General features: G+C 48.1%; 1 protein-coding gene across 1 annotated transcript; it reads right to left on the reverse strand.

Moving 5' to 3' along the window:
- Positions 1-29: 29 nt before the first annotated feature.
- LOC125509379 (alanine aminotransferase 2-like) lies at positions 30-4,892 on the reverse strand. The gene is made up of 15 exons (XM_048674347.1): positions 4,723-4,892; positions 4,575-4,625; positions 4,146-4,196; positions 4,002-4,067; positions 3,849-3,910; positions 3,561-3,639; positions 3,195-3,299; positions 2,990-3,100; positions 2,675-2,812; positions 2,474-2,548; positions 2,272-2,392; positions 2,019-2,173; positions 1,133-1,207; positions 778-981; positions 30-428 (listed from the first exon to the last, which is right to left on the reverse strand). The coding sequence occupies exons 1-15, from the start codon at positions 4,771-4,773 to the stop codon at positions 288-290; spliced, it is 1,485 nt and encodes a 494-aa protein (XP_048530304.1). The 5' UTR covers positions 4,774-4,892; the 3' UTR covers positions 30-287.
- Positions 4,893-17,126: the final 12,234 nt, after the last annotated feature.

Raw genomic sequence — 17,126 nt, forward strand, 5'->3', positions numbered from 1 at the left:
ACGATATGACTATGATCATCGCGGCAATGAGACAGGCAGGTGGATATACCAGGTTTGCACTTCGCAGAGCCAAAGTGTATTAAAGCAACACAGGCTTAATTTACAGGGAAGGACCAACACACTGCTGGCAAAGTTTATTTATTTGCAGTACAACACAGGCTTAATTTACAGGGTAGTGAAAGTTTATTTATTGGTAGTACAACACAGGCTTAATTTACAGGGTAGGGTAGAAAACACCGCCTTCAGGGCTCTGACCGGCCTGTGGCTTGTGTAGCTGAAGATGCACATCAGCTTCGGTCGCGGAACTCGTTCATGAAGGACTCGTGGAACTCCTTGAGGCGCGGGATCATCTCCTTGATCTTCTCCTCGCCCGGGAGGATCGTGCACCGGATATGACATGTCCCGGCGGCCTTGTTGCGCCCAGACACCTTTGTTGCGTCCATGGAAGTCGTTTGCAACAAGATCAAAGGCCACCAGAGTCAGGCAACTAACAACATCTTGTAACATATACGTCCTCCTTTTCTAAATATAAGTCTTTTTAGAGATTCCTATAAGGAACTACATACGGAGCAAAATGAGTGAATCCGTACTCTAAAATATGTCTATATGCATCCGTATGTAGTCCATAGTGGAATCTCTAAAAGGACTTATATTTAGGAACGGAGGGAGTACATGTGCATGGAAACAACTTCAAGTACTAGACAACACCATCTTCCTTCTATTTTTTCCCCTTCCAGATGCAGTCCTGATAAATAGATAAAACAAAAAAGGACTGACCTGGTGGAATCCAGAGCCAGGGACGACGGCGATCCCGGTGGCGTCGAGAAGGCGGCACGCGTAGAACATGTCTGGGGACACGCCCTCGGCCTTGGCGGCTTTGATCGCCGCTGCAGGGAGGTGGATCCGTGGGAAGGCGTAGATTGCACCTTCTACTTTGTTGCAGGTCATTCCCTCCAGGCTGCTGAATGCGCTCGACAAGGTCTGTGAAGAGCACATGAGGGCCAGCCACATGGTTTCTATTTGTACAAGGTATGCAAGACTTGTGTCTCACTGAGTCATTTCATCATTCCTCTGATAGAGGAAGAAGAAAGATGGTGTGCTTGTTGACAATGTGTATGTAGGAGGAGGATACCTTGGCGCGCTTGGCGAGAGATAAACGGATGTCTTCCTTTTCAGCCATAAAATTCTCAAAACAACCATCTCCCAGCTGCAAATATCAAGATGAGTTTGGTAGAAACAAACACATACATATCTATTCTTTTCTAGGTAGGGGGTTGTCTATTTTGTGACAAAATTGAGGCAGCAAGGGTCAACGAGCAACTAATATTGCAAAGGACACAAAAACCTCTTGTCTAAAAACCAGAACGAAAATCTCATCAAAGCTGCATCAAATCAATTTTGATTACAAGTATGCGAATGGTAGGAATAATTACATTAATAATAACCCAATAAAAACAGCCCAAGAAACTTGCAGCAAAAGTCAATAAGGACTTATTTAAAAAAAAGTCAATAAGGATCTTTTTGCTGAAAATAATTATAATCTTTTTGACATTTTTTGGGTACTGTCATGTAAGGACTTCAATAGCTAGCGAAGGTTTGTTGGGGGGGATGGCATTTGCGTATGATTTCCATGCAATTTTAGTTATAGGGAGGCAGCAATTTCTTCAGGCTAGTATGACAATTCCTTCCTAGAAAAGGCAAAATTTTCAAAAAAACTGTCACGTTTGATCTTGATCAAACGACTGCGAGGGTGTTCACTGGGAGTTCCTTCCCAGCGAAGGTTCACCAGCTAGCATTACCGATGAAGGATGGCAGCTTTACAATGCTTTCAGGATAAGACAAGATATACTCCCTCCGTCCTGAATTACTTGTCTTAGATTTGTCTAGATAAAGATACAGACACGTTTTACTGTTAGATACATCAGTATCTAGACAAATCTAAGACGAGTAATTTGGGACGGAGGTTGTAGTAATTAAAATAAATTATAACAAACACAAGAAGGGCAGGACGAACAAACCTTCGGTGGATCCATAGCAAGGCTAGTAAGAATTTGACCACCTATGTTGGGGCAAAGAGTCACGGAAGCCACTTTGCGAATCTCACCCATCACATCATCTCCAAAACCACATATCTCCATGTAGCCTCCCCTTCTGCCACATTCTCCAGAGAACCCTGTCAAGTTCAGAAGATGAAAAAATAACCATTAGTCTCTGCTCTAAGGCTTATTTTCCAGAGGCTACGAACTATGTTTCTGATGAACAACGGTTTACCCATTGAGACTGAGTGAAATGACACTATGGAGATGTCATTCTCGTCATACCCAAGTGATCTGGCTACTTTCTTGAAAGAATGAAATTTCCTATCCTCCACATAGACGTTATCTTGGTATACCTGTAAATACATTTACACAAATGTAGGATGTCTACACACGCGTCCGCGTCAGAAAACTACTGCAGCTCACCAAGTGCAAACCTCATCGGCAAGCATAACCAAACCTTCTTTCCGACAAAATTCTACTATCTCCTCCTGGTTGGTGATAGACAGTACCTACAGCAGAGCTTGCAGATGTTGAGTTTCAGCAGTATTTTAGGGAACCTTCTAGATATTTTTTTGTTTTATCCCATGCATTCACATTTATGGTATTGCAAGGTACATAAATATCTGTTTGCGTACCTGTCCCGTCGGATTTCCGGGGTTTATGATCACCATAGCCCGAACAGTCAAACCTGCGATGCGTGCCTCCTCCAAGCACCTCTTTACTTCGAAGATCTCAAGCCCCCAATCACCGTCCTCACTAAGATTGTATGGCACCTACAAACCAAATTCAGTAACTTGGTCATTTCTTGCATGTAATAAAATGAGCAGTCCTTTACACTTTTTATGTAAAAATGTCAGGAATCTGATCTATAGGTTTGAGATGCAATGAACAAATTAAGTACTGAAGAATTGCGACCGCCGATCAATTATTTCATAAAGCTAGCACCATACCATAGTCCCACCATGAAGTATAATGGACGCCGAGTATAATGGATATTCAGGTAAAGGGCATAAAACGCCATCTTCTTGGGACCTAATGAGTATCTGCATACTCAAATTAATCTGGAAGGAAGAAATGAAAAATGCAGCCCAATTTAGCACGTCGAGATAGACGAAGTGCATTGATGTGATGGAGCTGTTGAATGTAGAGTATTACGGCTGAACTCGCTCCATCTGTCAGAAAGATGTCTTCTGGTCTTGATGGAAAACCATCTCTTGCAGCGATTCCACTTGCGACTGCTTCGCGCAAACTTCTGATTCCCTGATCATGTTAGAGGAGTTTACAACAACGTGGTGCAGAATAATATGGAAAAAAATATTACTGTCTCCGTTCCTAAATACTCCGTCCGTCCCAAAATAAGTGTCTCAACGTGGTGCAGAATAGTATGGGAAAAATATTATCATCGCCGGACAAGACAACAACACCAAGACCAGGGTGTTGGTGCACTAATGCGGCACCGCCCCAAAAGTCGAAACATCAGGCACCTGGTTGTAAGATTATCTTGGTATTCCAATGTAATACCTGACTGTTAGTATATGCACCGGAGTTTCTGCCAGGCATGGACTCAATAATCTTCCGCGCTCTATTTATGGCACATGGGCTGTAATAGCAGGTTGAAACAATACTGGTCAGGTTTCGACGAATCAAATCGTCACAGCAAGATGGTGCATGATACTACTAGCAACTTTTCTGCTAGAACTGAAAGCAAATGCATCAATGGCAATTTGCTTTTCTTCTGAAGAGAAAATTGTGAGAGATGGGAAAACAGACTTTGAGCTAGCAGTACAGTATTATTTAAGCCCAACAAACCTGAATAGCATACGAGTTTCATCCCTGCGCAGGAGAGCTGGATTGTCGCACAGGGAAAGAACCTGAAGGCAGATGATGATATTTGAGGCATAAGACAGCAATTAATGCCTCCCGGATTAATATTTTTTGGAGAGTGTGATTAAAGGTTGTAACCTCACGGAAGAAGGTTATGGGTCGCTGGCCGAGAGCCTGGGGGTTCCCAAGGTTGCAGTATGTTATCTGCAAGGAAGCAACTTATCATCATTGACTAGTGATTTTGGCCAGGATTGAATACATTATATGTAAACAAAGACGCACCTCTGGGAAAGGGCGAGAACCGGGGCTCTTCTCCATCTCCTGCTCCAACCGCTGGATAACACGAAAAAAAGAAAATTTGTACAGTCAAACCAGTGCTTTTGCAGATTTATGGGCCAGGAATGTCAGATGATACCAAAGATCAAAGTTGGATGCATCATCTGAACTGGCTGTAGTGCAAAATGCAGTCTAGCTCTTAGTTTCAGTTTACAGAAGTCATTTCTTTAGTTGGCTTGTGCACTACTTGGTTTCAGTTTACAGAAGTCATTTCTTTAGTTAGCTTGCGCACCCGGGTACTACTAGGTCAGGGGTAACCCACTGCCACTGACTGTGTCGATAGACAGACAGTCTGACTGGACTACTGCGACACATACATACATACATGGACAGTTGAACGGCGAGGGTGAGTGCAGGTAGAATTGTTGCTGTTACCTCTGCGTGCCTGGCGATCTCCCCGCAGGGCTCGTAGTCGAAGATCTTCACCTGTGAGCGAGGAAGAAAGGAAAACATGGAGAATCAAGTCAGGTTTGGCGTACGTGAATCAGGGCAAGCACCGGATGAGGAGGCGTCCGTCAGGTACCTTGGGGTTTATGGTCTCGGCGGTGATGGAGGCGGTCTTGTTGTACGACATGGCACGGGGCGGCGCCGGCGAGGAGAGAGCGCGCGCGGGGAAGGAAGGAGGAGAGCTTGGCTAAGGTGGCGCAGAGGAGATGGGAGGAGGCAGAGAGTGAGTGATTGTGCCGTGCTGGGTGGCAGAGCCCGGGTCAAGGGGGAAGCTTAGGCGGTGGCGGTGGGCACTGCTTGGCAGGCTGCGGCTGCCACGTCCAGCGTGGGAACGAGCCTCTGAGTCTGGGCCTTCGGCGGCGTGTAAAGCAACAGTAAGACTAGCCACAATGGGTACTATTTCTACTAGTTTATGTTATTATTTCTGTAGTGAAGAGTAATATATATGTGGTAACATGCAACCTTTTATTTATTAGGCTATACACATCTTGCCTTAATATGTGTGATGTTACTACTACTAATAACTAGCTATGTTACTTATCATTTTCCTCTCTTTCTTCATTTATTGCTTGCTACATCATCTATTTTATCTAGATATTTATAATGTTATTATCTATATTACTCTCATTATGGGTGGGTAGTCCCCTGCTGCGCGTCCGTCCGACCTGGGGCTCGGCTGCCATGCTTTTCCGAAGCAGTATTGCGACAGTGGTATAGTATGGCGCTTCACTGGCGTGTACAGTACAAAATTAAAATTCACACTAACTTTTATTTCGTCTATTTTATCGTATATAAAAGGAGGATGAAACATAGGAGACAACCCGCAAAAATGCTAGACTTATGTAAAGATGCTATGGAATCGACCTACGCGCTGATCCTCCCAGTTGATTTGACCTTAAAGCTGCCTCCTGATTTCAGCTAGGCCCCAACCATCCATTTGTTTTCTTCCACATAAGCCCGTAAGCAAAATTCCGTAGCCTCCCTCCCGTAAGTGTAGCATTGTTGGACAACCCACGTCCGCCTGAGGCGAACATGCGAGACAATCCGCGCCCGCCTGAGGCAGCGTTACTCACATCTTCGCCTATCCCCTACTATTAGAAAAAGGCCTACTAGTGACGCATCAGTTTGCCTACTAATGACGCATTACTGGTGCGCCACTAGTACCACGCCATTAATATTATATACTAATGACGCACCACTGGTGTGCCATTAGTATCTGGTATACTAATGGCGCATCACGCCATGCGTCATTAGTATAGACCAACATGCGCCATTAGTATGCCTCTCAGGGGCCATATTTATCCATGTGCTTTGACATACTAATGACGCATTGTGGGGTGATGCGTCATTAGTATTCTTTGGCATAGTAATGGCGCACTGTGTAGTGATGCGCCATTAGTATGAATATTATGTTTTATTTTTTTTTACTTTTCTGATTTTTGCATAGATTACAAAATATATTATTGGACAGAATATAGACAACACCACACAGCAACAGCAGATTCATCGAATACAATAGAAGATTAGTCTCCGAATACAATTCATCATATTAGTCTCCGAATTCAAAAGACCGAACAAAGATAGAACATTACAAGTCTCGAGACTGCGAGTAGCGAGGTTGTCTTCACATTACAAGTCGATATCGATCATCTAAACTACAATCACATAGAAGAGAGCTGCGGTCATCACGATGAGTATCATCGCGATGAAACTGGTCTTCATCCAGTTTCTCCAACGCTCCCTCCTCTCTCCCGCTAGATAGCGGGCGTATCTAGATTCCGCCTCCGCCCTAGTGGTGTACCCTTTGTAACTGTTACCGCTGAAACGGTGAACCTGTCTCCGACACTCCTGACAGTCGTCGTAGACTCCGGAAACCTTACCCTTGTACACGACATACGACGGCATCTCTATGCACAAGCCAAACAACAGACAATACATAAGCAATATATAAGTATGCAACAAAAGGATCGGAAGAGAAAAGTAAGACATCAATAGCACGATTCATGGTCCTACTAATAAATATCATCGATTACATCTAAGTTGAACGACTGTCCAAACCAAAGAGACATACAATTCATTAAAGTTTAATTACAACATGAGCCAATCAATGTTTCAGAACTACACATAGCATCACTACTTTCGACTCGACTCATGGGACCGGAGTGTGGATGAAGCCGCCGTCTGCCGTGATGGTCATGAAATTGCGGGCGTTGTCAGCCTGCATTTGTAGCGTTGTGTCTATCTCACTATTGGACGGTTGATATCTGAGGTAGAACTGCCCCGAGGTATGAAGGACATCTTGATGGATGATTTCCGCAAACTCCGACTGGATGCGAAAGAATTCTTGTCTGATGTCCGTGTCCTGGATTGCCGACAAGCTCACGGCCCAATCTTTGAGATTATCTGGTAGCAGAAGGTGATGATGGTCCCGTATGATCGCCCGCATGTGATGGAGGGCGTAGTAGGCATCCTTCTGACTGCCAGGCGGCTGCTTGACGCAGCAGAACTTAGTATTGTGGGCGAACACGTGCCTGCCGTACCTATGAACTGGCCTGGTGAAGGTGCCTCCAGATTTGGCGTAGCTGGGGAGAACATCATCAAGAACTTTCTTGATATTTGTGTAGTTTATCTTGGAGTCACGGTTCAGGTCGAAATACGTGGCCATGGAATATTTCGGGCTTAAGAGGATGAGTGTGCAATGTGTGTCACTGCATAGAACACGGAATGTTAGAAAAAAAAGAACGATCGAAATCTAAGAAATCATATGTTACGGGGCGGTTAGGGGATGACTTACTCAGGAAAGTAAGGCACGAGGAAGTTATCCTTATCTGGGTTTACCAGAATGACGCCTTCGAGGTATGAACTCGCGACTTGGCGGTCCCCAGCGCTGCCCAAGAGCTTGGCACGCATGTAGAAGGGGTCGACTATCACGATGTCCAGGGTCTTGTCTCTAATGATCCGCATCTCCATACTCAGCGAAAACAGCCGAACGAAGGTGTAGTGCAGCGGATGAAGGTTAAACATAGCAAAGATGTCATCAAACCGCAGGACGATCGTACCCCCGATGTCGCCATCCACAAAGCCCTTGCCCTCTGGCACCTTGGCCACGAAAACCGGGTATGCCACATCATTCTCTCTGAGACGCCGCTTCTCCATAGAAAGAACACTATCATGCAGACTCCACATAGCACCGGTTGCAACATTGAGCATATTTGTCGGTAGCACCCCCCTACCTGCCACATGCACCCTCCTCGAGATATCCTTAGGTGAAGGTGGCCCGTCTTGAGCACGGATCATACTCGGTGTCGGCTGGCTCGCAGCGGCGCCCTTTTTAGCCTTTCGTTTCCGTCCCTTCTTCTTGACCTGCTGTAATGGGACCGAGTTCTGCTCATAGACCGCCTTCTTGAGCGTGTTGGGGCTGATAATATTTCGCACCTCAGCTATCTGAGGCTCGGTGAAGGCGGCAGCTGGAGGCGTCTCCTGAGAACTGAACGCCATACGACGCCTGTTGCAATTGGGTTTCTCCGCCGTACCAGCTAGATCGCGGTCGTCTTGGTTGGGTTCTTGAGAAGGAGGCCCGCAGAACTCGTTACCATACCCATGTTCGACAAAGTACTTATCGACATTGGTAAATATACCGTCGTCGTTGTCGTCGTCGTCCGGATCCTGTGCCATATGCATGTCCGGATCCTGTGCCATAGGGATGTCTGACATGTCTAGTAGCGTTGCGGCGTTCTTGCCATGGCTTGGCGCCGGCACGACTGGCGGTCTTGTCTGTGGGGTGGTGTCCCCCGTCCCCAAACGAATCTGGCTCTTCGGCCAAAGTAGGGGCCAGCTTACGCAGGCGCTGTGGGTCATCTCATCTTCTTCGTCGGCCCCAGCAGGTCGAATAGGAGGTAACAACTCGTTGCAGCCTGGCAGCACCCGAACCACTTCAACCCTATACACTATGGGTGGCATCCGATTATCGTGGAACACAGGGTTACCGGTTGAACGATTCTGCCCTTGGCGACATCGACCAACTCGCCGCCCACGAAGTGCAGGAGAGTGCAAGGAACGTCGGCGGCACCCTGCGAAAACATGTAGGGCGTCAGGGATGCCCAGTCAAAAGCAAGGAGATGAAGTCATCGGCCGAGAGGCTTAGTTACCGTGATGTCGTCGAGCTGGGCTAATGTCGAGGCACCGCCAACGGCGGGCATGCAACTGACGGAGGGGCCACTTGCTGGCGAGGTGCCGATCGGCGTACACCCGGGTGCATTAAGCTCCAATGCCCGTGCCGGCGCCGGAGACACGAATACCGCCTCCGCCGGAGACGCCAATGGCGCCGCCTGAGTGTTCTGCGAGTTGCTAGCTGTGAAGCTGGGAACCAGGGAAGGCCCCTGTTGGCCGCCTGCAATCCACGTCGCCAGCCCATGAATCAACGTAGGCACCATGGTGTTGAGCGTCGTTCCCAGTTGTTGTTGCACTTGCTCTTGAACAATCTCCGGAATCCGCGCCACTTGTGCCTTGAGTGCTTCAACCTCGCGCGACTGGCTTTCCGAGCTAGTCTTTTTCTCCTTTCGCCCACCAGCGGTATAGTATGACGACCATTTTGTGGACAACCCTTTGCCGGCCACATGACCAGCTGACGTCGGCTTACTGAGCTTATCCTTGTTTTTCATTATGTTCAACGCCCTATTTAAAGGGGTGTCGAAAGGGGAGCTCTGAGACGACCCCGCGCTACTGCTTTCATTGTCCTGCGGAAGGAACGTGAACCATTTAGAAATATTGGGGATTAATTAGAATGCAACCATATGAAGCTAATTACGCGGGGATGTATTCCTTACCAGAACAAGCTCAAGCGCCCTGGTCTTCGGATCCGTGGTAAGCTCCTTTGTTACCGGGTCCTCCTTGTACCGGGCCCTGAGAAAGTTCCTGGTCTGCTTGTCACGGTATTTCTCGAAGCGGGGCGGTAGGCCTTGCTCGGCACGCTCCGCGTCCTCCTTGTCCCATATAGGCTCCGCCACTCTGTAACCGCCGGGACCGAGTTGGTGGACCCCTAAGTTCAACTGCCGCATTTCTTTCCCCCACTGACTTGATTCGGAGGTTGCGTTGCTCTCGCACTTGATCTTGAACTCCTTGTAGTCATCTTTGCTCATCAAAGGATATTTCTCCTTGATCTTCTCATAACTAGCACCTTTTTCAATCATTGCCTTCACCGTGCTTCTCCAAGTAGACAGGGCCGTGCTCATCCTCGTGAGGGCGGCACTGTTCACTTTATTCCCTAAGAGGCGTGTGTTTGCAAACTCAGCGGGGAACTTGTATCGTTCGTGCAGCTTCATGAAGAGGAGGCTACGCAAATTCCCTCGGTCCTTATGCCTTAGGTTCTCGGTGTTGATCGAGACGGTGCTCCGGAGAATGCACCCAAGCTGAACCGAGTACCCCTTTGACTACTTCTTTGGGCACCGTCGGATGCCCGTCGGAGTTCACTTCAGTAAATTCCTCCTTGACGGTGCCGAGCACGCTCGGGCGCCGGTCCTTCCGTTCCCTCTTCGGTTGGCTGCCATCTATGCGTGCGCCGCCATCATCAGTGGTGGCATCCTCGGCGGCACCATCAGTGGTGTCATCCCCAACGCCACTAGGGGTTGTGTAGTCAGGATCGGTGTCTTCCGCGGCGTCCTCATAGCGGTGAGGTTCTTCCTCCAACTCCTGGGACAGCTCCCAGAATTGCTTGCCGCCCGAACCGCCGGCCTCATCATTGTGGGCCATGTTTCGCTCTAAATAGGAAAAAAGTTTGGTCAAAAAGTTGGTTATTGTCAAGGAACAAGATCATGGTCTCATCATTTAGGGTTTGTCGACACCGAGGCATCCTAAAAGCTAAGATTTTATCATTTAGGGTTTGTCGACGCCGAGGCACCCTAAAAGCCTAAGCGTACATCATTTAGGTTCTCATCGACACCGAGGCACCCTAAAAGCCAAGGTTTCATCATTTAGGGTTTGTCGACTCTAAGTTGGGCCTAATCACTTGGCTCTATTGCCACCTATGGTTTAATGCAACAAGAATAAAGGGGCAGTTGATCCTACTTAATTAAGTACTAAGATACCCCGACCCATGCATTAGTAGCAAGTACCCCATATGTCCGATTTTTAGCAAAGTCATGCTAAAATTCACGGAAAATTTCAGCATGACCTTTGTTGAAAATAGGACATATGGAGTACCCGAATTTGCCGGAACGGAAGTTAATCGACATTCCGGCAGACTCAAGGGCCTCTCAGGGTACCTGCAAAATCATCGCGACACAAAGGTCGGAGACAAAACCCAGCAAACTAGCACCACAATGTGCCTCTACTTTCATATGGATGAAAAGGCCACAGACCATATGGTCCTCTGCTTTCATATGGACAAAAATCAGCTCAGCTTATGCGAGCTTCCATTCCAGATCTAATAGGTCACCCAACAAAAAATCATCAATAGTTTAGCAAGTCTGTACAAACACAGAAAGAATAGAAAGTTTGCTGCCTATTCAAACACAGAAACAAAACACTACTTGAAACTTCTGCTACATTTGGACCATGGCAATTTACTTTCATGGAGCATGTGCATTGAGTCCAGAAGCAAAGACTCTACAGTGAAATGGAAAAAACCTTGGAAATATATTTATGACAACTCTGAATGGATCAGAAGGTGCAAATGCACTTGTAAAAAAAAGGTATGCATTTGCAGCAACTTTGTTCTGATGATGACACCATTCTGTTAAGAAGGCAAGATACACATACATACAGGTAGGAGCTGCAGCTATCAATTGCAATCTGACCACCATTATAACATGTGCCTCCAAAACCTAGTACTGAAAGGTGGAAGCAGGGCAGGAAAAAAGTGCTGATGATGATGCAGAGATGGCTGGCTGGCTGGCTCCATTGACACACACAATCAATGGGCCTCCCAAATTAAACTAGCCACCCAACCAGCTAGCTAATGATACTAGCCCATGATTATGCCCTGTTTTTAGCCATGAATTTCTCTAGAGATGATTCATGACACTGCACCAACGGTCAGAGCACATCTCTCTTTTCTTTTTGTAGCCCAAGGTATCCACCAAATAAGATCCAATTAAAAAGAAAAAAATGGAGTTGTCTGCTTCAAAAAAATATGCTGTCCCAGTGTTGTAAGATGGACCAACTGTATCAAATACCACCAGAGATTATAGTTGGTAGCGATAATCAGTATCAAGTTATTCAGAGAAAAGAACATTTTGGGGAGCTTTTTTAGCATATTTGTTATGGTTCCCTCGGCAACTCTCAGCTTTCATATTCTAATGATACATGGCCATTGTCATTGAAGATGTCATGAATCATCTCTAGAGAAATTTAATCACCTAGTACTAACAAAACATCCATACATTACTAATGAATTTTGTTTCCAGGTGACAATTAAAACCTAGCACTGAATTTACTAATGAACTGATGATGCAGAGAAGCGTAGGAACAAAACCTAGTACTGAATCAGACTGGACAGATCAAATGTGCTCTTGAGATTGAATGAGATTGATCTAGGGTTTGAGCGAGGCGCACCAGGAGACGCCGAAGACGGCGAAGCAGAGGCAACGGGTGACGCCGGAGACCAGCAACTGCGCGAGGAGGAGCACGAAGAAGGCGCAGACGCCATAGACGGTGGAGGCGTCGGTGTCGTAGAGGCAGTAGGAGCGCTCGTCGTACTCGTCCGGCACCACCTTGCCTTGCGAGACAGAGAAGGGGCCGTCAGCCCCGGCGGGGGGGGGGGGGAAGGGGGGGGGGGGGGGGGGGGGGGGGGGGGGGCATACGGTGCTGCGTCGCTGCTCGGCACCGACGGCGAGGAGGAAGGCGAAGACGTTGAGGAAGATGAGGAAGCCGCAGAGCGCGAGGGAGGCCGGATGCGAGGTGGCGAACCTGGCCGCGGGCGGAGGGGGGACGACGAGGGAGGCGGCGCTCGGCTCGAGGACGGCGAGCACGGGGGGGGGGGGGCAGCGAGCATGCCCGGGACGGCGAGCAAGGGGGCGGTGGTGGTCGGGCGTGGGTGAGATGAGGCAGGGGGAGAGATTAGAGAGAAATGTGAGAGATTGGGGATTTAGTGTGGGGGGAAGCTTACTAATGGCGCACCCCGCGGCGGTGCGCCATTAGTATGTTTTTTAGATAGCAATGGCGCACCCGCGGTCGGTGCGCCATCAGTAATCGTTTTTTTATATAGCAATGGCGCACCAGCCAGAGGTGCGCCATAAGTAAATTTTTTTATTTTTTGTTGCATCTAATAATATTTTAGAAAATGAATATGAATATGAAACAGTAATAATTTTTAATAAAAACAGTAATAATTTTTTAAAAAATATCATCAAATTTATTATTTGAAAATATCATCAAATTTGTTATTTGGAAATATAATCCAATTTGTTTTTTTTGCAATTTTAGTTGCATTCATTTGTGACAGTGGAGCGGGTCGGGGAGGGTGCGGGGGGTCATCAGCGGCAGTGGAGCGGGAGAGGGGGCGGGGGGTCGTCGTCGGCGGTGGAGCGGGGGAGGGTGCGGGGGGTCGGCGGCGGCGGCCGGTGGAGCGGGAGAGAGGGTGCGGGGGTGCTCGGCGGCGAGGGGGACCGGATCTAGCGAGGTGGGTTAGCGATCGAGATGGAGGGGGATCGAGATCGAGTGTCCATGAAATTTAAAAATATTCATGATATCAAAAAGTGCCCATGAAATACAGAGAAATGAAGGCTACGATTTAAATACAATCGATCTTAGCTAGCTATCTGTTCACAATCTTCTTGTCCTTCTTTTTCGCAAATGGAGTTCTTCTATAGAACGAATGTCCTTTAGGTAGGGTGGTCCTGCTTATTCTTGTGGTGTATGCTGCTACTTTATCGTCGTCGTCATGTTCGATCTTCGGGTCGCCGTACTTGTCGAAGTCCTGCTCATTGGCTACTCCATCCATTTCGATGATCTTCCTTTTGCCTCTCCTCACGACAACACGACTGGGCTTTAACGGGTCGGTAATGAAGAAGCATTGGTCCACTTGGGAAGCCAGTACCCATGGCTCATTTTTCACGGTGACGTTTGCGCCCGCGGTCTTGGATTTGTCTTTGGGTATAACCATGATGGTGAAATACTGGTCTTCTTTTAGGACGCTCTTGGCCCATCTGACACGGAACATCAGGACCTTCTCTCCAGCGTAGCTCAGCTCCCAGATCTCCTCGATCCTTCCGTAGTATCTGTCCTTGTCGTTACCGGTGTAGGATTCCATCGTTACCCCGGAGTTCTGATAACCATCGCTCTTCATGTCCTTGTCCTCGGTGTAGAATGTGTAGCCGTTGATATCGTACGCCTCATAGGTCATCAGGTTGTGCTCGGCACCCTGTGACAAGGCGAATATGAGTTGTTCTTCCACGGAAGAATCCTCATGTAAAGGGTACGACAGAAGCTTCTGCTTGAACCAACGCGTGAAACATGAGTTGTGCTCTTTGATTATATCTCCGTCTGTCCTCTGTTGGCCTCGGTCATTGTACGTCTTCTCAATAAAGGTTTTTTGCTCTACCACCCAAGGATCGACCACGTCTATGTGTTGTAACACGACTAGGTTTGCTCTTTCAAAGTCGGCGAGTCGACCCTCGAAGTCGACATGCATTTCACGGCGACCCTCACGGTGACCCCATCCAGCTAGCCTGCCGAGGTGCCTGTTGACGGGCAGACCAACGAGGTTCTCGATGCCTAGATAATTCGTGCAGTAGGAGATGCACTCTTCGGTCAAAAAGGCCCTGGCTATGCTTCCCTCTGGACGTGACATGTTGCGAACGTATCCTTTTATGACACCATTCATCCTTTCGAACGGCATCATGCTGTGCAGGAACGTCGGCCCGAGTTGGATGATATCCTCCACGATATGGACCAGCAGATGCACCATAACGTCGAAGAATGCGGGCGGGAAGTACATATCAAGCTCGCATAGTATCACCACGATCTCTTCCTATAGCCTTCTGAGTTGCCTCACGCCAACCGACTTCCGAGAGATGACGTCGAAAAAGTTGCATAGGCCAAATAGCGTTTCACGGACGTGCGCGTCCATGATCCCACGAATTGCAACTGGAAGTATCTGCGTCATTAGCACGTGACAGTCGTGAGACTTCATCCCGCTGAACTTCTGCTTCGCTGGGTCTAGGTATCTACTTATCTTCCCCGCGTAACCGTAAGGAAGTTTTACTCCTACGAGGCAGGTGAAAAACTGATCGATCTCCTCCTGACTTAGAGTGAAGCACGCGGGAGGGTAGTCATTTCCGGTCTTCTTGGCCTTTTTGCCTTTGCGATGACTTTCCGTGTCCTGCTTCGCCTCATCATCATCATCATCATCATCACCATTAGCGTGAAGCTCCTCCCTGATGCCTATTGATTTCAAGTCTGCCCTTGCTTTCGGCCCATCTTTGGTCCTCTCTGGCATGTTGAGCAGGGTACCTAGCAGACTCTCGCACACGTTCTTCGTGATATGCATGACATCAAGGTTGTGAGGCACACGGTGGATCTTCCAGTACGGCAAGTCCCAGAAAACAGATCTCGTTTTCCATACCTTCAGCAGCGGCTCTGGCGCCTTTCGCTTCTTTCCCGGCTCTGGCGCCTTTTGCTTCTTTCCCGACAGTGGGCAATCTTTCCAATTTTTCAACAGCTCGTCTATTTCCTCGCCGCTCCTCGTACGCGGGCATCTTCGGGGTTCAGTTTCACCATCGAACAGATCCTTGCATTTCCTCAACGGGTCATCATCGCGAAGCCACCTTTGATGTCCCATGAACACGGTTTTTGAAGACCCGGGATCTCTATCTAGCTGGCGATACGTTGTGTCATCCATGCACCTGACGCATCCAGAAAATCCGTGGACCACCTGCCCCGTGAGATATCCGTAACCGAGATAGTCGTGCACCGTCGTGAGCAGTGCGGCTCTCTTAGGGAAATATTCTTTCTCTGCGGCGTCCCACGTATTGGCTGGCGTTTTCCACAGCGTGTCTAGCTCCTCTTTCAGCAGCCCCAGATATAGATTGATGTCATTCCCTGGTTGTTTCAGCCCTTCAATTAGCATACTCATGTGAATGTACTTCCTCTTCATGCACAACCAGGGGGAAGGTTGTACATCCACACAAACACAGGCCAGGTGCTATGTGTGCTTCTCTGGCTGCCAAACGGATTGACTCCATCGGTACTCACGCCTAGCACGATGTTCCTTGGATCCTTCCCAAATTCTGGGCGTTCGAAGTTCAATGCTTGCCACTGGCTCCCGTCCTTAGGGTGACTCAGCATTTTGTCTTTTTTATTTATCTCCGGATCGTTTGCGTCATCTTCTTGCTTCTTCTCCTCCCTATCCGCGTGCCAACGCAGGAGCTTTGCTACCTTAGGGTCCATGAAATACCGATGCAGACGAGGAGTGATCGGAAAGTACCACACCGATTTTCGAGGAGCTTTCTTCCTCTTCTTGTATCGAGTGACGCCGCACACCGGACATATGGTAGACTCTGCGTGCTCGTCCCGATAAATGATGCAATTGTCCATGCACACATGGTATTTCACATGCGGTAAATCCAGAGGACACACGATTTTCTTCGCCTCCTCGAAACTGGTCGGGCACTTGTTCCCCTTGGGAAGACGTTCGTGCCAGAATGACATGTTCTCGTCGAAGCATGCGTCGGTCATTTTGTGTTTTACCTTCATCTCCAGAGCCATGAGCGTTACTTTCAGGCAGGTATCCTCGGGCCTGCATCCTTCATACAATGGAGTAACCGCCTCTATCTCCAGTTGATCCAGCTTGGCTTTCTCTCGGGCGGCAGCTCTTGCGTTATCCGTCTGCTTGAGAAGCAGCTCTTGAATATGAGGGTCCTGCACCCAGCCCATCGATGGTCCATCGTCGTCTGCTCCATCGACATCTTCATCTTCATGATCATGCCCTTCGTCTGCTCCGGCATCTTCCTCATAATCATGTCCGGCATCTTCTACATGATGACTGTGTACAACATCACCGTCGTGATCATGTCCTGGAGATTCTTCATCTTCTCGCCCGCCCGAGCTGCGGTGGTTGTCTCGCTGCCCTTCCTCATTTCTTTCCCGGCCCCCATGGACGACTTCATAGTCATCTTCATCACCTTGCCACCGATAGCCATCCATGAAACCACGCAAGAGCAGGTGGTCCCGCACCTGCCCGGAATCCGGGTCCGCAATAAGGCTCTTTAGCTTGCATCTTCGACACGGACATCTTATCTCCATCTTGTTCTTTTGAAGCATCTCGGCCTTCGCGGAGCTCAAAAACCTATTCACGATGCCTTCGGTCATCGCGCGGACCATGGTCGCCTGCGAGGTAGAGCAAAACAATATTTTAGGACCAATAAAAAATTTGGCATGACTTTCCCTAAAAATAGGACCAAAAAGAATGCATAGTGCCAAAATTCTCGCCGAAACGGAAATGAATCAACATTCCGGAAAAATATTGGCAACTATCGCATTTCA

This window comes from Triticum urartu, chromosome 5 (genome assembly GCF_003073215.2).
Source record: "Triticum urartu cultivar G1812 chromosome 5, Tu2.1, whole genome shotgun sequence".
NCBI classification, from domain to species: Eukaryota; Viridiplantae; Streptophyta; class Magnoliopsida; order Poales; family Poaceae; genus Triticum; species Triticum urartu.

Excerpts from the sequence above, each read along its gene's own strand:
- LOC125509379 (XM_048674347.1), bottom strand. The coding sequence starts at position 4,773 with ATGTCGTACAACAAGACCGCCTCCATCACCGCCGAGACCATAAACCCC. Across the intron at positions 4,626-4,722 it reads CCGAGACCATAAACCCCAAG|GTGAAGATCTTCGACTACGA; the intron begins GTACCTGACGGA and ends CCTCGCTCACAG. Across the intron at positions 982-1,132 it reads CTCTCGCCAAGCGCGCCAAG|ACCTTGTCGAGCGCATTCAG; the intron begins GTATCCTCCTCC and ends TGCTCTTCACAG.